This window comes from Amblyomma maculatum, chromosome 2 (assembly GCF_055883805.1).
Source record: "Amblyomma maculatum isolate TAMU_Amacu chromosome 2, ASM5588380v1, whole genome shotgun sequence".
NCBI classification, from domain to species: Eukaryota; Metazoa; Arthropoda; class Arachnida; order Ixodida; family Ixodidae; genus Amblyomma; species Amblyomma maculatum.
In genome coordinates, this window is record NC_139345.1 from 190,533,625 (window position 1) to 190,554,340 (window position 20,716).

Genomic DNA, 20,716 nt, shown 5'->3' on the forward strand with positions numbered 1-20,716 from the left:
ATATGGTACTTCGTGGCCTAAAATGGAGAACCTGTTTATGTTACTTGGGCGACATTGTTATCTTTTCGGCAACTTTTAACGACCATCTCACGCGCCTGAATGAAGTCCTGACGTGTCTTTCTTCAGCGGGCCTTCAGCTCAACACCAAGAAGTGCCACTTTGCACAAAAGGAAATTAAAATATTCGGACATCTGGTTAGCCATGATGGCATTCGTCCAGACCCTGATAAAATCAGCGCGGTCTTGAACTTTCCTCGCCCACAACGGACTACAGATTTGCGTAGTTTCCTCGGCCTGGCGTCATATTTCCGGCATTTCATAAGGCATTTCGCAACTATTGCGGCGCCACTTCATGAACTACTTAAAGCGCGAAGCTCTTTCGTGTGGACTGAACAGTGCAACACTGCTTTTACCGACCTAAAGCACGCCCTCACATCAGATCCCGTTCTTGGCCACTTCAGCGACAGCGCTCCTACCATCCTGCACACTGATGCCAGTGGTCACGGTCTTGGCGCTGTCCTTCTGCAGCGCGATGCAACTTCGCGTGAGAAAGTGATTGCCTTCGCCAGTCGGACCTTGACTCCAGCTGAGAAAAACTACACCATTACCGAACAGGAATGTCTTGCCGTCGTCTGGGCTGTTCAAAAGTTTCGCCCCTACCTCTATGGTCGGCACTTTACAGTTGTGACCGATCACCATGCTCTTTGCTGGTTGTCTTCACTGAAAAATTTGACAGGCCGACTTGGCCGCTGGACTCTACGCCTGCAAGAATACAGTTTCGACGTCGTTTATAAATCGGGTCGCCAACACCAAGACGCCGACGCTCTTTCTCGCTGCCCACTTACGGAATCAGCCTGCTGTTTTTCTTCGCAAAGCATTTCTACCTCTGACCACAGCCGACCATCTCTTCCCCCGACGCATATCACAGCAGTTTCTTTTGACGATTCTGAGCACAAACACGCACTCCGCTCGCAGCAATTAGCTGATTGCTACTGCCGGCCCATCATCGACCGGCTTATCGGCGCTTCGAACCCGCCCAATGCTAGGCTTCGCCGACAGCTTCGCAATTTCAAGCTCGAAGATGGCATACTACGCCGCTACGTATATTGCCCTGATGGAACTCGTTGGCTCCCAGTCGTGCCGCGTGCGCTTCGCCCACGTATACTGGCGGCTTTCCACGATGACGCCACTGCCGGTCACCTTGGTTTTAACAAAACATATGACTGCGTGAAAAGACGATTCTTTTGGCCTGGCCTATCTTCTACCATAGCTAAATACGTCGCTTCCTGCCATCTGTGCCAACGTCGCAAGCGGCCGACTTCTCCGCCCGCTGGCCTCCTACAGCCTCTTCCATGTCCCGCCACGCTATTCGACGTAGTCGGCATCGACTTATATGGCCCCCTACCTCTCTCCGACGGGGGTAACCATTGGATTATAACAGCTGTCGACCACCTTACAAGCTATGCTGAGACGGCCCCTGTACCGACTGGTTCCGCTGAAGAAGTAGCTAATTTCTTTTTGCGGTCAATTGTATTGCGTCATGGCGCTCCTCGGGTGCTTCTAAGTGACCGCGGGACGGCCTTCTTATCGACAGTCGTATCCGAAGTTCTTCGGGCCTCATCCACCCTCCATAAGAAAACCTCAAGCTACCATCCCCAGACTAACGGACTGACTGAGCGATTTCATCGCACCCTATCGAACATGATATCCATGTACATGACACCGGATCATCGAAATTGGGATACTGTTCTACCATTCGTCACATTCGCCTATAATACTGCAGTACAGCGGACTACCGGTTACTCCCCATTTTTTTCTAGTTTTCGGCCGTCCTCCCACTACAATCCTCGACACTTCCTTCTTCTCTACGCCCGATTACTCCTCATCATTACCAGCCCAGTTCTTATCCCGTGTGACCCGATCCCGTCATCTTGCCCGCCTCAACACAAAAGCGTGCCAGCAAGACCGCAAGAGTCACTACGATTCGAAGCATCGCGTGGTCTCTTTTCGTCCTGGTGACGAAGTACTGCTCTATACACCACTGCGCACCCCTCGCCTTAGTGATAAATTTCAGCGCCGCTATGTTGGTCCCTACAAGGTCATCAACCAAACGTCCCCAGTAAACTGCCAAGTCACACCTGTTGATCCCCCCGCCGACCGACGCCACCGTGGAGCTGAAATTGTTCATGTATCTCGCTTGAAGCCGTTTGTGCGCCGCGGTACATCGGTTGATTAGGAGCGGCCAGGCTGGCCGCTTCCGACCCCCCGGGCAGATTGTGTGAGCCCTTCACGGATCTTCGTTCATTTGTACATACCATGATCTTCTTCTTCCTCTTGTATATACCATCGTCATCGTCCCGCGGCGCTGGCTCCGGCACGCGCTTGGGTTCTGTCCATCGGAATAAAACGCCAGACACGGCATCCGTTGCCTTGGCGTCTCGACCTTGCCGTCTCGACGTGGCCTTCTTACACAATATATATATATATATATATATATATATATATATATATATATATATATATATATATATATATATATATATATATATATATCTTTTTTTGCTGCATTGGCGAAATTTACGGATTTTTTTTCTGCAATATTGGAACACTCTAAACAGTAAATCGCTAATGCATTGCATAAGGCACGTTTTCATCGCCAACAAACCCAGCATAAACTCGGAAGCAGACATACGCCGCGTGCTTGAGCGCCGCTGCCTGCCGATTCCTACTATCGGAGCGACGGCACCTCTAGGTCGAATATTTCCGTAATGTTAGCAACGCGTACGTATTAAACCGCTGTTCGTATGTAACATTTTCGTGCCTCACGAGAACGATAAGTTTGCTTCCAGAAGTGAGAATGTCGTACGCATGCATTTTGCTTTGCATATAGCCTCCAGGTACTGCACTGAAAGCCGACAACTAGGACGCTTTATTTCTCTTTGTCCGATGCGAAAAAACGGGGTCGGAGTGCAGCTGGGGCCGCCAAGTGTAACGCCCAGGTTCCGCCTCGCCTGTATGTAGTTACGCACTCTCGGCCAAAGTAACGTTGCTCTCTGCGACAGCGCTGGTCACGAGGGCTGTGCGAACGGTGCAGTTCGCAATCTAGTCAATCTAGTCGGCTTGAGGGAAAGGGAGAGGAAGCAGGTGAGGATGTCCAGCGGCCGTTTCTTTCGCGGAATGCCGGTCGCTCGCTCCCTAGTTGCGACATGGAGTCTCTCTCTGCAGGCAGCTGTTTTCAAAACAACTACAGGTTTTCCTTCTGAATTTAATCCTAGCGCCAGCGGAAATAATCTGAGTGCCGACTGATATAATCTAAGCGCCATGCAATATAATTCGAGTGCCAAGTATCTAATCATAGCGCCAGCATATTTAATCCAAGCGCCGACTCGAATAATGTCCGCGCCAACCAATTTAATCCGAGTGCCAACGCAATTAATACAAGCGCCAGCGAATTTAATCCGGGTGCCAACCAATTTAATCCACATGTGGAAAATGAATGTGGTGGAGGGCTCCAAAGCACATAACATGAATTCCAGAAATAAATAGTAATTGAGATCACATTCCAGACCATGCGACGAGTAAGCGTCACATCTGCATGCACTATTTCGCTTTGTTCTTATATTTTTGCAACAACCAAGAACCATATGTGCAGCTGAAAAAAAAAAAATGCGGTTTGTGACACGTCTCTTGCAGCTTTTAGCTTAGACGCATGGCAAGTGAATAAATATACCTCTCATCTTCTAATTGTTTGGTTAAGCACTGCTTATCATGGGTTGCCTTATGCACTGAATCAGCATGCTGATGGCAAGTGCGGTCTTCACACAACAGCCGGCTGTTTTTATAAATCGCAACCGGTGCAGAAATGTATTTGGGTTTCTAATCATGATTTAACACCACTAGCAGAAAAGGATCAGTGTAACGCACAGTTGGTTTCGGCGTGAAGACTTAGAGTAACGTTACCATGGAAAGAGAGAGCGCGCCCCTACTTTCAGTCTGGCAGCGACGGTAGAGTGAATGAAACTATGTACAGCGGAGCTTACAACCAAGGCCAGGAATAGCTACTGGCTTCTCACTATGCATGGTCACCTTAGCAGCAGTACTTAATTTGCCTGGGCGGCAATCCTAGCAGCGTAGGTTGCCAAAAAACTATAAGCACGTACAAGCACTGAAGTAGCCGACTGAAATACAATTTTATTTTCTAGGAGACACTAGGCAGGTCTAAGTGTAACTCAGAACGTTTTACATATCGTCTTCATGCAAAGCTGCCCGTATAAAAGAAAAGTTATGGCGGTCAAAAGCAGCACACTTTACCCTTTGTATTTGCTGCATAGAGTGTCGGGCAGCGTCGAGCAACAAACTGCGCCGATGGTCCTTTTTAGTCATTCCGGGAGGAGTATTTAGCACCAGGTCTCTCCGCTCGCTAAGGAAAGCTTTGACTTCCGACTTGAACTTCGAAAAGACTTCCTCTATAGGGTTGAAAAATGGACTGTAAGGAGGCAGCCGCTTGATCAAGTGCGTCTGACTGGCCAGGCCCGCCTGTGCTGCACAACTGTGAGCTGGAGCGTTGTCAAAAATAAAAACCACTTCAGAACCAGGTTCTTCACTTTCGACACGGGCTGATATGTCGCTCAAAAATTCATTGAAAACGACCCAGCGAACATTGTCTACGGCCGTCCAATGAATGACACCATTTGCGCACATGCAGGCGAGAATGTTAAGGTTTGCTCCTTTGGTGCCAGTCGTCGTCTGCATCGCAGGCTGTCCCTTCACTGCGCGGCCGAAGCTCCTTGAACACCATATGTTATAGTTGGTCTCATCGATGTAAAACCTGCACAAGCGAGGTCCTTCACACTGCAACCATTGCGCGTATGTTTTGCGGCTGCGTTTCACGTCGTCCCTGTTGCTGTCAATCGGCCTCTGAGTCATCAACTTCATAGCGTAACCGTGCGAATCCAGTAGGCGATCAATGCTACTTGTGCTGATGGCGATTCCCGGCAATTCTTCTTCCACTGCTTGCTTTATTTGCTTTAGCGTGAAAGCAGGGTTGTTATCCACAATAATCTTTAGAGCCATTACTTCCTCATTTCCGAATTTCTTCGATGTTCCGCCTTTCTTCAACGCTTCTCTATCGCTCGCTGCAATGGATCTCGCCGTCTTTAAATTGATGCCCAGCGTGTCTGCCAATTTTTTCACATCTCCTCCACGCCTCGACACTTCGAGAATTCTGGCCCTGTCATGCTCGGAGACTTCGCTGTTCTTTCTTCTTGGTGCACCTGGAGGCTTGAACGGCGGTCCCCGTTTTCGGTGCCCGACTAGGATGTCAGGGCACTGCTCATCAGCTTCCATGGAAGAAAATAATGCGCGTTAAAGTTCATGCAAAATTAATGAAAACACGCAGACTACCACCTGCCTATAATATACGAGTACGCACCACCACCGTCCGGCTCTACTCCGTCGTGCAAATCCAGACGACAACGCGGCACACACAACGGAAACGTTAAGATTGGCGCCTGCTTTGAAATCTCTTGTCTTCTGCGTTTCTAGCAGTTTTTGTTTTATGCTCTTGAGAAAACATTTCTATTTCTTGCAAAATAAAGTACACCTATTTCTAATAGTGAATTCACGTGTCTGTGCTTTCATCCATCCTCCTAGCATAGCGCAAAAACAGACGTCAATTCGGCACCGAGCAAACGGAGGCGGAAAACTTGCCCTCTGCTTTGGAACTTTTTGGCATTGGCTGTGTAACGTTTGGCTGATGAAATTACATATAGCTAAATTAGATACGGTTGATTAAAACATTTTTTATTTGTGTGATAAAATAATTGTGTTTCATCGAAGACATTTTAATTCTGTATATATTCTGTAATCAGCAGTGCGCACATTTGTGGGATAAATTGTCCTCTTGGAATATAGAGCCAGTAAGCCACAGCTCTGGGACCCTTCAGTATTTCAGTGCCGATATTGTGGGTTTGTCATATTATTGACGAAAGTCATCCCATAAGCTAACGCTTCGCTTACTCGTCGCATGGTCTGGAATGTGATCTCAATTTCTATTTATTTCTGGAATTCATGTTTCATGCTTTGGAGCCCTCCACCACATTCATTTTCCACATGTGGATTAAATTGCTTGGCACCCGGATTAAATTCGCTGGCGCTTGTATTAATTGCGTTGGCACTCGGATTAAATTGGTTGGCGCGGACATTATTCGAGTTGGCGCTTGGATTAAATGTGCTGGTGCTATAATGAAATGCTTGGCATTCGAATTAAATTACATGGCGCTTAGATTATATCAGTCGGTGCTCAGATTATTTCCGCTGGCGCTAGGATTAAAGTCAGAGGGAAAACCTGTACTTGTGTGTTTGGAAACCGCAGTAGTCGGGACGAGCAGTCTTGGCGCAGGAGCTAGAATTGGGTCTTGAAGCAACTAAAAAGGATCTATCTACATGACGAGAGTTTGATCAATTTCAACCCGAAGTGAAAATAAGTGTTACGCGTTCACAGCTGTGCAGAGGCGGATTCAGTGGATTCAGATCCCCTGCCTGTTATTCTATCGGACTACTGCTCGTTGACGGCGGCGCTATGCCGGTGGCGTTGTACAACCATACTGGCAGCCCGCCATGCGGATTCGTGCGCATGGTTGCCAGGCATGTGGGTGTCGACCTGGAGCTGCGCAACTTGAACATGTACTACTGGGACCACCTGGCACCAGAGTACCTGAAGGTGAGACACGATTACCCAAAGGAATGCGTCGGTGATTAGGAGCTTCAAAAATACGTTTTCTACGCATCGCATAATTTAAGAGAACATTAGTAAGACGGTCCTAACGAATGCACAGATATCATTTTCTCTTCTATGTTGTTAGTGCCAGTAGTAGAGGCGTTTTGTAGCTATTAACTTGACCGTCATTCAGGTCAAGTTAATAGCTGTCGCAATATACAAACAGCCGCCTCTTTTTCAGTATACAAAGCACAAGACGTGGAGTTTGTTGCAGCCGATTTAATGTTCTGGCCGATTGTTAAGGCGGAAAATTTGAGAACTTTTTTGTGGCTGGGCAAGGGGAAGATAGCGAATTTTCTTAATGTCTTGGCAAAGGCCAATCAAGGTATGCCCGTGGCTTGTGGCTAGATTGCATCGGTTTGATGAGCACTCGAATAATAGACAGAGGTTCCTCGCGGGCTGGAAGATAGATGATCGACGCCTTGCGAATCATAGAAGACATGAATGGCCACCCTTCATTTATACGACGTGAGTTTCTTCAAAACGTCCAGACATTGCGGCCGCAAACCGATTTAATTTGTGAAGACTGTGCAGGATCGAGTCCCGGCTGCAGCGGCCGCGGTTCTATGGAGGCGAAAAGGAACTCGCCAGTGTCCTGCACGATGTTACTGCACGTTAAAGAACCCCAGGTGATCGAAATTTCAGCAGCCGTTCACTGCGGCATCTGTAGCATAGCCTGCGTCGCTTTGAAACTAAATCCCTCAATCCAAACCTAATTATGCAGACGTAGCCCCGCAAGAATAAATAACCAAGCAAACATAAGGTTTTGTTCCAGGCCGACAACCAGGCGTAATTCCGTTTTCTCAATGTTAGGGTCCCGCAACTTCTTTCTCCTCACTGGTTGCCTCTCAGCGGGTTAAAAGGCGTTGTTACCGAGAGGTGTCTCTGTACGCAACCTAAAGGCAATATACACTCACTGAAGGCAAAGAATGATTACGGTGAAGATAATTTAATAGTGTTACCGTTGTCCTGCCGTCACCTAGTGACTGTGTTCATGGCTGGTTTTTGCGGTTATTAAGAATTAAAAACATCACATAATGCAACATGGGAACACCCAACCAGGAAAGATCTTCGTAGCTTATTTTAACGTTGCGCTAAAAAAAATTATAAATAAAGGTGCATAACGGGACTCGAACAGATGTTTTATTTGCTCAGTGCTCAGGTAATTATTGTCAATCCAACTAGAATGACATGCTTTAAAAATGTGCTCTAATTCATTTTTACATTATGTCCGCTATCTGTCGCTCGCCGGGTGACGCTGCTCAGAGGACCTCACCGTTTAAAGAACGGAATCACGCGGCAACCAAGTGTGCTTTGCGACGTAGCTATGCGTGCAATGTGTGTACAGTCTGTTGTAGAAGTTACAGTCAGCGTCTCCGTTCTTTCCAGTGGCGTGGGGGATTTAAACCGTTTGCAACGGACGGCAGCGTAAAGCAACACAGCCGTGATCCCACACTTTTGTGTGGTCAATACAGGAATGGAGAACGTCTGCTGACATGACTGGTATTAACATGAGTATTTTTCGTGACGAATAAAAATATTTGTAGGTAAAAGGTTCACTGGTCAGCTAGCCTTCTCTTTCCTGCCTCAAGCCTCGGCACCTTGCTAACCGCAGTTGCAGCGATAATGCTTTGAGCAAACAATTGTGGTAAAATTCTTCTCATGCTTCTTGATATTGATTTAACACTTAGGGGCGCGCGCAGTCGTTTCTATAAGGACAGGAATGAATTTCAGAGCGCATGTTTTATTGCACTCATTAGGTGCTTGTTGTGAACTTATGTCATATATCTTACTTTTCCACAAAGAAAACTGTTTGTCATTTATGAGTACGGCAGAGCTCCGTACTCTGAAGAAAAGCTTTGTTTACATATCTGCATTTTGTTACCCCTGCCGGAAAATAATGTTTGGAGCCTTTATTTTAATAGCGAACTCCGTAACTCCGTGGACTTCTTCACAGGTAAGGGTGACCAGGATGTTTTTCTCCTAAATAACGTGGTTTCTATTCATTCATTTAACAACATACCTACGTGGTGCTAACGCAAAGAATCTGTCGCCTGAGCAGATATTCTGTGGGGGTCGTGCTGGACCTGTTATACTGTTGCGACTGGCCTTCAATATAGAAATCCTGACTAGTTTCCAGGGCTGTGTCAGCCTCTCTCCCTCTTTCTCTCTCTCTATCTCACACACGCACACGCACACCCGCACTCAGGCACACACACACACACACACGCCCGCAAGCACGTAAGCACACACACACACACAAGCAACGCTAACTACTAAATTCTTGTTGAATCAGAAAAAAAAATAAACCAAAGGGAAACCGAAGAAAGCAGGAAACAAATACCAAGAAGGAAGAGAAAGCGAGGAAAAGTTCTGTTTCTCACATCTTGCCATAATGAGCTTAAATATTCCGAAGTTTTCGTCGTCAGCGCCATCAATGGGGTGCGCACGCATGTCGCACCTTGGCATATGACAAGATAAAAGTGTTTTCGTTTTCTTTTTGTCCCAGATTTTGCTTTTCTTTTCGTTTTGTTCCTTTTTTTACTGTTTTCTCATTTTTCTATAACTTTTGTCTTCCTGAAGAGTAAGGAGATGCAATAAAATCTTCCATGTGTGTATGCGTCTTCTACTCTACAGACAGTTCGTAGCACGCGGGTTTCGTTTAAGTCATGTGCCAACTCGCCATTCTAGCTTTCACGCGGCAAACCTTTTCTTTAGAGCTCTTGAGTATGTGATGCCTAGCGACTGTCGCCTTTTTTCATTACAGCATCATCATCGTAGCGATCTATGTGTTTGCAAGTCATTTTTGTTTTCGCGGCTAAAATTCTGTCATGTGGTTATTTGGTTTGGTTTGGTTTGAGGGGCTTAACGTCCCAAAGTGACTCAGGCTATAAGAGACGCCGTAGTGGAGGGCTCCGGAAATTTAGACCACCTGGGTTTTTTTAATGTACATTGACATCGAACAGCACAGGCGCGGTTAGCTTTTTGTTCCCACAGAAAAGCGGCCGCCTAGGCCGGGATTCGATCCCGCGCCCTAGGGCACACTAGTCGAACGCCCTAACCACTTCGCCACCCTGGTGGGGTTGTCATGCCCTTACAAAAAAGCTTAATGAGTTTCTGATTAAATGGTAATTACATTCCTCATCATGCACATTAACATTTATATACATTTTCTTGATGCGTTTTTGATGAGTTTCACAAGAAAGTTGGCCACCGTGTTTCTGGTTGGTACCTAATGTGTGCATTTCTTGTGTGTTATTCATGAGTGTTGACGAATGAGCACTTTTGGATAAAAAGTAAAAGCTAAAACGTAGCGAAGCACCTCAACTACATTAAAAAAAGCTAAAAAATAAAAAAAAAATTAAAACTAAGCGAAAAAAAAACTGCACCTCTGGCGCGATTCGAACTCGGTACCTCTTACTCCGTAGCTTTCTACTCTAACCACTCGGCCACTCGGGGAACTGGTAATGTCTGTAACGTATTTGCTTCTTATGTCTGGACTGCATTCATAAGATTGGGACAATGTTTCGAAGCATGTTTCGAAGTGTACAGGCCATTGCGGCTGCTCTAACAATTACAACTTCTTGACCATTAGAACTTTCATCTAATGTTCTAGATACCTATGCGCACTATTTTGTCCACTGCAGTCATTTTAACATGTTGAGTTTGGCATCGCTGGCAAATTTATCAGCGCTGGCTCTTCGGTGGTTGCTACCTTGGGCGTAATTTTCGCTGAACACGGAGCTGTAGCACGAACCTTTAAGGAAAAAAAGTGCGAGCAAGCTTCAATACCGGCAAGCGCAGCAGCGCCAACACTATTTTACTGGTAACTAAATCTTATTTGTATCTAAACATTTCGGGAAGCGTTGCGATGACTGAGGGCTCGGCTAATCTATACGCAGAGCAAGAAGGAGCTCTAAAGCTTAAGAAACACGCAAAATATCATGCATTATAAAGAAGGCATTGCTTCTTGTGCTCTGGTCGCGCACATGCTCCCAGGACGGTCCAGTTCCGAGGCAACGCACGGCTCTGGTTACGTTCGCGCGTCGTCGTCGGCGCAGGCAGGGTACCCCTGCTGGTCTTTCCGAAGCGGCCTGCTCGCAGGTGCAAGGAGGCATTGGAAATGGAGCGGCCGTGGGTCCGTTTGCTTGGAGGCGGTGTGGCATTGCGTCGGTTCGCGTACACAACAATATCCTTGCCCGTAACACCCTAAAGCATACTGTCCAAACATAGCACCCCTTCGCTTCGCAAGAAGTGATTTGCAATGGCACAAACACCCAAGACTCAGGGTGTAAGCTTGTTTTGAATGAAACAAATGTCCAAAAAGTTGTTTTTGTTTTTACAGTGCATGCTAAACAGAAATGAAAACATAGTAAAGAATATACATTCGCTTAGTGATGTATAATTTTCCTCATTTGAGAAAGTCAATGTATTTCCACATTAGCTCCTATACAAAAATACTGTTTTGTTTTCCAAGTACAAAACTTCTTGCGTAATCTCAAATGAAAGTCTGTTGCGGATCTCATGTTAAAACAGATAAAAATTGTTTCTTAGGCAACATCCTACATATGCTAATCAGAAATGAAAACATAGGGCTCTGAAAGTGTGCAGTTTACAAAGAAATAATATATATTCACTTAGTGATGTATACATTTCCTCATTTGATAAAGTCAATGTATTTCCACATTAGATCCTACCCAAAAATACTGTTGCGTTTTCCAAGCACAAAACTTCATGTGTGATCTCAAAGGAAAGTCTGCTGCGGATATGATGTTAAAACACATCTAATCTTGAATCTCCTTTGAGTGGTTGATGACTCGTCAAAAACACATTACGTGGGTAACAGAAATTCAATATCCATTTTTGTAAGGGTGGAGTTGTACTTGAGAGAATGTGCAATAGCAAAAAAGGAAATAAGTTATGTCATTTTCAATCTATTCGACTTTTATTAGAAGACTGCAGTTATGTCATCCCTAGGACCAAGTGACAGTATAAAACGTTTTGCCGGGTTGCCTTAGTCTTTTTTAGCCGTCTCATAAACAGTTCTGTCCGTATTTGTTTTATCGGCAGAGATATTTGAAATAAATGTGACGAAACTGCGGATGAATTGACTACTAGAAGTTTATTATTGTCTTAAACAGCTCGGAATAAGCTGGGGTCACTAAATACAGCATACTAATTTCTCCACAGCTCAACCCTTACCATAAGGCGCCGACCATTGACGACGATGGCTTCATCCTTTACGAAAGGTGATGGTAGAATTATTATTATTATTTTTTTATTACGCAAGCTTGCCATAAGGCATAATATAAAAACCCGTGTAAATTATTGCCCGTCAGGAACCGGAGAGGGCTTCTGCTCTTATTGTTGTCAGTGAGCCATTTGGAGAAGTTCTCTTCCCTTGTTGCGGTATCCTGCCTCTTTCGGCAGTATCTTTATCCTTGATGCTCTTGTCCCTGCACAAGTCCACAGCAGGTGGAGAACATCCACTTCTGAAGATGGTGAGGAACACTTCGGGCATGTGGTGGGTCTGATGTCTTCTTCGAATTCCCGTCGGAATGTTACCGACGGGCATTTTATAAATGTATTCGGGCTCAAAGATAAGATGTTGTGTTTTCCACGTGAATTTCATTTTGTGAAATGTGTTCATGGATCGAGCCTGAAGTTTTCATTTGAATTATTTAATTAAGCGTGGTAGTTGTTGCTAGCTTTCAGTAACGCTTTTACATACTCAAATCTTGGTGTCGGTCCTGGCGGACACGTCGCTCTCCTTAGTATTTCTTCGCACCAAGTCTATTACGGAATAAAACTCCGTAAATGTTCAACCAAGAGATAACATTAGGGCGCTGTGTTTGTAGACTTGAATGCCTACGAAGTTGCCTGTGCGAATTGAGATTATATTTAATGCTTTTCCATTATTACCACTACTGATAGCCTCTTTCATTTCTCAAGGTTGCGTCATTCGCCGCTCATCATGAACTCGACTATCGCCTCAAATTGTACGGATCCATTTTTCACGCAGAGCACTAGTTAAAAACATTGAAACGGCGGCATTGGAGGCATGCGAAACAAACCTAACCTTACTCTGTTCCGCTTTTAAAACCATGTGCCATTTTCTCCACAGGACCATATGTAATAGGCGCATACCTGAGAGCTAATAATCTCCTTCGGTGGCAGGTGCAATGACCTATGTCGCACGTTTCCTCCCACTAAAATAAGGCTTCCTACTTGCAAAGCGTTATTTGTTTCACAAATAAACTACTGTTCATTAGTATTCCTCGCAAATACTAAAACCAATGTAGAACAAAAATATATATATCTAACCCAAAAGTAAGATGTTTGCCGAAATGTCATAATTTGGTATTTAGGCAATTCATTACATTCTTTTGAAACATTCAGAGTATGTCTGAGTCCGTAACTTCATTTTATTTGCCTTCATCGTTCAGGTCAATGGTAGACGTTACTGCGCTGTTAAACAAGATGACCACCTAGTAGATACTCTCAACAGAGACACATGGCTGATTCACCCTATTCGCACTGACTACAAGCTGCAAGCATTACAACATAATGTTCAGAAAAGTTTAGATTTATACAATAATATCCGTCGCGCTACTGAGAAACCATTTCTTTAAATATTTCTACACAAATCGGCAACAAAATGTGGCTACGATAAGCGCCGGTGTTCTATATATTTCTCTATTATCCTTCTACTTTTCCAGTTCATGAAATGGTTGTAGCATATTTGTTATCCTTTAATCGGTTGAAGAACAGTTGCAAATTATCACTGTCTATGCTCATTTTTTATTTGTGAATTATTGCAATAATGTCTCATTATGGTCCTGTTTTTGTTACTTTTGTAACGGTGCAAACTGGTTCTTTTGAGTGTGTGCGAATGAAATGCTCATCGTGGTGTAGTCAAGATGCTGAATACGTTCACATGCTTTATTCAGTTCGTCGTTAAGGCCCATTATTACGATCCATTTTTTGAAGTTTCGCCCTTTGCAAACGTTATTACTGCACAACTATGATAACTGCGATTGCCACCGTTATTTCTCAGCAAGCTTTGTGAAACCGCAGCTCAGCGATTGTCTATCTCTTGAACAATTATGCCCCATCGTCTCCGCTCTACCCAACCTGCCCCAAGTTGCGAGCCCAGATGGACCAGGTGCTGGCAACCGTGACCAGCACTATACAGCCCCACTTCTTCAGGTTCTTCGTAAGTCCTCTGTGCAGGTCCTTAACCGCCCAATTATCTCTTCCAGGGGCTGCGGCATGACGCGTCTGTGTGTAGCGCACACTTTCGTGGCTACTTGAATATGGAATCTGAAACCTTACCTTAACTCTGCAAACCGGCATGACGCAAAGTAAAATTTAAGAAGAGCTCCAAAATGTTTCAGAAGATTCAAGCTCTTGTTCAAGGACATGGCGCCACAGTGTAAATATCTACCGCCTGCAGCTTATTTTGCATATACTTATTCGCAAATATGCACCTTACTATCGCTTAAACACTAATTTCTTAATTTATGCCTCTATCTGTCACGCATACTCATTACAATCAGTCATAAGCTGCCACATTAGGTACAGTACTGCCACGCAGAGGTATAACGGCTGGCTTTCTGTAGCCGTACAAAGAGGGCTCCGTAGACTACAGTTAGCTTATCTGAATCAGAATTCAACGGCACCGCAGTTGCTCCTACCTCATAGAAGATACCCATATTGCACGCTTCTATTATCTGCGTTGTATGTGTCTTTGTGAGGTCCAAGAACTTGAAAAACAGTTAGTGCTCGGCCACCTTACCTGCCAATTGCACTCGCAACGAATCACGCTCGTGAATTTTTTCTAGCGACTTTAAAGACGACAACGCCATATTTTCCGCCATTAACTCCTCTGTGTTAAGACTAGTGTGCCGTAAGAGACACGCAGAGTATGTTTGGGTCAGTCCCATTGTGTCCTAGTCTTTTTAACTCTACAGTGAGAGCCCTTTGTGCAGAAAATACGGCGTCGCCGGTGTCGTCGGCGTTGCCGGCTATACATATCAAGCACAGATCGCCCAAACAGTAGTTGGAAGGTGACATGACCGGTCACGCACAGGTGGGTGGGTTGTGTGACGTCACGAGAGCACATTACGGTGGGAGCTGCCAGCTATAAAGCATTTGATGATGAAATCGAGTTCATAAGGCAATTGAATCCCGACTCAGACTCGCATGGATGCAGCCACGTTAATTGGGTATCATTAGCATACAGTCGACCGGATAAACGTGCAGGAAGTTAATTGGGTAGACTGTATGCTAATGGGTGTGAGATAATAGGGACTCAAATTAAAGGATTCATTGTTGAGAATAGAACATGTGCACGCCCCGCGATTTGCAAGAGGTGCAGCGGGCCGAAGGAGTGAATGCTGTAGCGTCATGCGTTTAAAGGCGTAGCTGCATACTAAACTAGCCGGTAGAATCCGTATATCTTCTGAAGAATACGTGGGATGTTGCTATGCTGGTTTCCCGTTCTTTGCAAGAACAGTAAAACATGCTCGATCGGCTACGTCCGACCTGTGCGGAAAGATGATCGCGTGCTAGTGGTTGGAATGGGGAGCCCGACATCAATGGAGCTAGAAATATTAAAGCACAGAATGCACCCAAATATACTAACCTTGCTCTGTGAGGCCTGGGAAGGATTTGCGTTGGTTAATGAAGCTTACACTCCACAGCGACTCAGGCTATGAGAGACGCCGTAGTGGAGGACTCCAGAAATTTCGGCCACCTGGGGTTCTTTAACGTCCAATGACATAGGGGCGCCTTACTTTTCGCTTCCATCGAAAAGCGGCCGCTGCGCCAGTGTTTGATCGCGCATTCTGGGACTGAGCAGCTTGATGCTTTAACCACTAAGGGATCACAACGGTTAGCTAATGTTATGTCGGTTGGTATTTTATTCCACTGATTTCCAAAGGATCGCACTGTTCTTTCGTGAATTCTAGTTTTCGCGTCTAAAGTATGTGAAATATAAGCATAGGTGTGAGCGTTGTTTCGAAAGCCGCGTTTGTGACCTCGAGAAATGCGGAATTACCTCTCTTGGGGCAGAGAAATTTAAATTTTTTATCAAGTTGGCGAAGGTTAAAAATAATTGTAGCTGGGTTTTGTTGTACTTAAAGTAAAATTTCCCGCCCGACGATGCAGCGAAGGCGAGGGAGAAAACATGAAATAATGACAAATGTGCGGCTGTGCTAAAGGAAGATAGAATTCACTCGAACAACAAGAATAACAACAAAAAATAACAAAGCCGCATACATAATAACGAGGTTCAGAAGGATAAACTGTTGGGGCTTGGTTTAACTATAGTTGTTCACTAATCATGTGTGCAAACATAAGTACATCCTAAGTCAATGTTTACACAATACATGTGCCAAAAAAAGACAAAATAAAGACATCAGACATCCAGCCAGACATAAAAATTAAGTAACCGACTAAAGACAAAACCCAAACAAACAAAACTAAACCACAGCAGCAAGGAATGACGGCAGTCATCCGGGGCTAAGAAGGTTCATGTCTCTCTTGATGAGCACCAATGAGGCCTTAGTCTTCTAGAAATTCAAATCAGTCCTTCTCATTAGGCAGAGAGAGAGAGAACAACTTTTATTTAAAATGCCTGCAGAATAGGTTAGGCTCCCTCCAAGCAGGGAGGACAAGCTTTTACCGTGACGCGGCCACTACGTCAGTCTCGTGCGTTGTGCTCCTTGAGGTCTTGTTACGTCCCTCGCTACTTCCGCGGGTTCGAGAGGGCCGCCGCCCCCTTCTTGGGGGTGCTGACCCCTCTCCTCGGTTTCGCTCGGTCGCTGCCTCTCTAGAGCTGCCGAGACCTGCTGGACGGCCTTGAGTTGTGTCTCTTGATCACAGCTCCTCGTTGCAGCCTCTAGCTGCGGCGGGATCGTCGTTTTCTCGCTGGCTTCGCGCGGATTTACGCTACAGTCCCAAAGGATGTGAGTCGCGGTGGCTCTCTCCTTCGCGCACAGTCTACACATGTCGCTCGCGTGCACACTCGGACACATGTGCTTAGCTAGCACCGGGGTGAGCAGGGACCCCGTCTGTAACTGTCTGTATAACACTGCCTCCTTCCGGGTAAGCCCCGGGTGAGGTGGCGGCATAGTCTGTCTGTTCAGTCTGTACCATTTCACTATTTCGTTGAAGGTGGTCATCGTGTCCTTGGCACTGCGCGCGACCAAGACTCCGAGTCGGTCGTGCTTGCAGCCGCGCGGTTGGTTAGTCCGCGCGTGGCCGAGTTGGCCGTCTCGTTATGGTTCACGTTTCCGCGTTCCGACACGTCACTGCCCATGCGGGGCCGGAAACCACTTGATCACCACAGGACTTTTGCGTCCGATGTCTTCGGCCTTGCGCAGTATGCGCGCGGCCTCACTACATACCCTACCCTTGGCGTAGTTCTTCACTGCCGTTCTAGAGTCACACAACACTGTAGTGCATCCGGGGTCGGAAACGGCCAAGGCGATGGCCACTTCCTCCGCCCGGTGCGCTTCTCGAGTCCGGACGCTCACCGCGGTCTTCGTTGCACCCGTCGATGCCCCGACAACCACCGCCGCGTATGCGTTGGTGTTCCCTCGATACTCCGCCACGTCCACGTAGGCAGCGCCTTCTTCTCTGGCGTGGAGGTCTACGAGAGCCCTGGCCCTCGCCAACCTCCGCTCCCTGTTGTGCTCGGGGTTCACGTTCTTCGGGATCGGGAAGACCCTGAGCTTTCTGTTGATGCTATCTGGTATAGGTACGTCTTTCTGCTGCTTGCCTTCCCTCGGTTCGAGGCCAAGGTCCCGCAGTATCTGTCTTCCGGTTCTCGTTTCAGAGAGACGCTCGAGTTGCGCCGTTCTCTGTGCTTCGGCTATTTCGTCCAGCGTGTTGTGGACTCCCAGCGCCATGAATTTTTCGGTGCTCGTGCCCCCGAGGAGACCGAGTGCCGCCTTATACTCCTTGCGTATGGTGGCGTCTATCTTGTTACGTTCACTCGGCCTCCAGTTGGGGAAAGCGGCCACGTACGTTATGTGGCTAACTGCGAAGGATTGAACGAGCCTAGTCAGGCTCTCCTCCTTCATCCCCGCTTTTCTGTTGGACACCCTTTTGATGAGTCTCATTGCTGCAGCCGCTTTGCCCGTGAGCTTGTTGACCGTTTCACCGTTGGCTCGGTTTCGCTGGATGAGCAGCCCGAGTACTCGAATCTTCTCGACCTCCGGTATTACTTGTCCTCCCGCCGTCTTGACCGTGATCTTGGGACGCTCGTACTTGACTTCCATATTCTTTCTTTTCCTGCCCGATCCTTTCGGGGGAATCACCAGCAGTTCTGACCTGGCCGGAGAGCAAACCAGTCCAGACCCGTCCAGCTGCTCCTCGATGGCGTTGACCGCTTCTTGCAGCGTTGTCTCGATGTGTCCGTCGCTTCCTCCCGGTACCCATAGCGTAACGTCGTCGGCGTAGATGGTGTGCCGGACTCCCGCTACTCATTCTAGCCGGGTGGCCACCCCGATCATCACGAGGTTGAAGAGTAGCGGGGAGATTACCGACCCCTGCGGAGTTCCGACGCTGCCCAGCTTCTTCTCTTCGAGCTGCAGGTCTCCCGCACAGATTTCGGTGGTCCGTTCCGTCAGGAAGTCTTTGATGTACTGGTATGTCCTCCTGCCCATGTTTAGCCTGGATACTTGGGCCAGGATAGCCGAGTGCCTCACTTTATCAAAGGTGCTCTGCAAGTCCAGCCCGAGTACGGCTCTGTTGTCCTTGGTGCCCGTCGTATCGTCGATGATCTCGTTCTTCAGTAAGATCATGGCGTCTTGCGTCCCGAGTTTGTTCCGAAACCCGATGATGAAATTTGGGTAAAACTCCGATTCTTCCAGGTAACGCTGCCACCTGTTCATGAGAACGTGCTCGAGGACCTTTCCCACGCACGAAGTGAGCGAGATCGGCCTGAGGTTCTCTATGTTGGGCGGCTTGCCAGGCTTGGGGATGAGGATCGTCTTGGCTGCTTTCCATTGCTTGGGTAGCCTTCCTTCTTGCCAGCACTTGTTGTAGAAGTTCGTGAGCGTTTCGATGGCCGCTTCGTTGAGGTTCTTGAGCGCTCTGTTGGTCACTCGATCGGGACCCGCGGCAGACCTTCCATTGAGATCCTGCAGGGCAACTCTGACTTCCCAGGTCTGGATGTCGCGATCTAGCGTCTCGTTCTCTTTGCCTTGGTAATCCGAGTGTCTTTCCGTGGGGGTGGTCGGCAGGTACTTGGCGTCCAAGCGCCGCTTGACCTCGTCTTCCCCGTGTTCGCAGATTGCCTTGTGTAGGATCCTGGCCAGGTTGTTGTGTTGGTGGCCCTTGGTCTTGGTTTCGTCGAGGAGGTGCCGCAGCATGTTCCACGTCTTGCCCTTGTGCATCTGTCCGTCGGCTTCGTTGCAGGCCTCGTTCCACTGTTGGGTGCATAGCACCCTGCAGTGGACCTCGATCTGCCTGTTGAGCTCGGCGATCTTCTTCCTTAGACTTCGGTTGGTTCGTCGCTTCTGCCACCTCGCCTTTATGGACTGCTTGGCTTCTATCAGGTGGGCCAGCCGACTGTCAATCTTGTCTATCCGTTCGTCCGTCTCTAGCTCTTTGGTGGCTCCTTCCGTCGTCTCAACGACGTTGGCCGCCCATTGCTCGATGTCCGTAATGTCCACTTGCACCGCGGATAGCGCCTTTCGAAAGGCGTCCCAGTCCGTAATGCGATGCTTCCTTATGCCGGTGTTGCCTTGGCCTTCGAGCGGTACGGCGACCTCCACGATGTAGTGATCGCTGCCCAGCTCTTGGCCCGTGTTTCTCCATTTCGCTTCTCTTGATCCTCCGTCAGTTTTGACGAAGGTAAGGTCCGGAGTTGTGTCTCTCGTAACAGATGTGCCGATCCTGGTGGGAAAGGCCGGATCCGTGATTAGGTTCAGTCCGACGTCGGTAGCGTCTTGCATCAGCTCTCTCCCCTTGACCGTCGTTCTGTGGTAGCCCCAGCATGTCATAATAATGCCTGGGTACTGCACTAAAACCCTGAAAATGACGTCATTTTTGTTTCTTTTACTTGTTATGTGTCCGTGTTCTGCAATGCAAAGACCAATAGTCAACGTAAATGACTAGAAAATTGTGACGCTCCCCTAATCATGTCATTCAGGAAGGGCTTTGCATGCCCTCCTGTTCGAGCCACTGCTAGGATGTATCATGCGCCACACTCAGAGTACGCGGATTTAATCTCGTTTCATGCTTCGAGTCATAAGTTTTTTTTTTTATCATGTAGCGCCTTGGTGGCCTGAGCGCACAGGCGAGGCCTATTTTAATATGGCTGTAAAAACATCGGCACAGCTCTTACTCGGTGCCTGTGGCTTTTCTGTTTCGTAATTCTAAGTTTGCGCACGTGTAGGTGCATTTCTTCTCTCTTCTGTCCTCTACTTAATGCGCAATGATTTCCTAGAAATATCTTTGCACTAATGCGTCCAGCGATCTGCAGCAGAGACGGACAAACTCCCTCAATTTCACCTTTCCGCTTCGCCCAACTCTTTCTATCTTTGGCCCTTTCCCAACCTCACGCTTCGTTTGTAAACTTATCTGCCCCCCCCCCCCCCCCCCGACACCCTCCATTCGTAACATTAGCACTTATAACAATCGCGTCATTGATGCGTCCGGATTAAACACCTTGGTGGCCGGAAAATCCGCCGCAGGCGATATTTTCATGTTTGAGATAAAAGAAAAATCACGAGCAGCCTTCAAGCAGATGACAGCTGGCGGGCAACATGCCCGGGCAGTGACTCGTCGGAGCGCTGTGGACGTCATTATGCCAGATGAGATGGCCGAATTTGCTGCAGCCGCGAAATCTGATACCTTCTTTGCACTTGAATCGAGAGATGGGAATCAGCCACTACTTGAACTATGGATCTGGTGTGACACAGGC

At 47.2% G+C, this 20,716-nt stretch overlaps 2 protein-coding genes across 2 annotated transcripts in view; one reads left to right on the forward strand and one right to left on the reverse strand.

Annotated features, from left to right (window-relative positions):
- Positions 1 to 4,238: 4,238 nt before the first annotated feature.
- On the reverse strand, positions 4,239 to 5,251 carry LOC146200762 (uncharacterized). The gene has a single exon (XM_084592975.1). It carries the CDS (start codon positions 5,070 to 5,072, stop codon positions 4,239 to 4,241), a length of 834 nt encoding a protein of 277 aa, XP_084449101.1. The 5' UTR covers positions 5,073 to 5,251.
- Positions 5,252 to 6,579: 1,328 nt separating this feature from the next.
- LOC146200763 (glutathione S-transferase 1-1-like) overlaps positions 6,580 to 20,716 on the forward strand; it is a 36,083-nt gene continuing 21,946 nt past the window's right edge. Inside the window, exons 1-3 of the mRNA XM_084592976.1 lie at positions 6,580 to 6,720; positions 11,968 to 12,026; positions 13,855 to 13,993. Of these exons, the coding sequence (XP_084449102.1) occupies positions 6,580 to 6,720; positions 11,968 to 12,026; positions 13,855 to 13,993 (339 nt within the window). The remainder of the gene's footprint in view (positions 6,721 to 11,967; positions 12,027 to 13,854; positions 13,994 to 20,716) is intronic.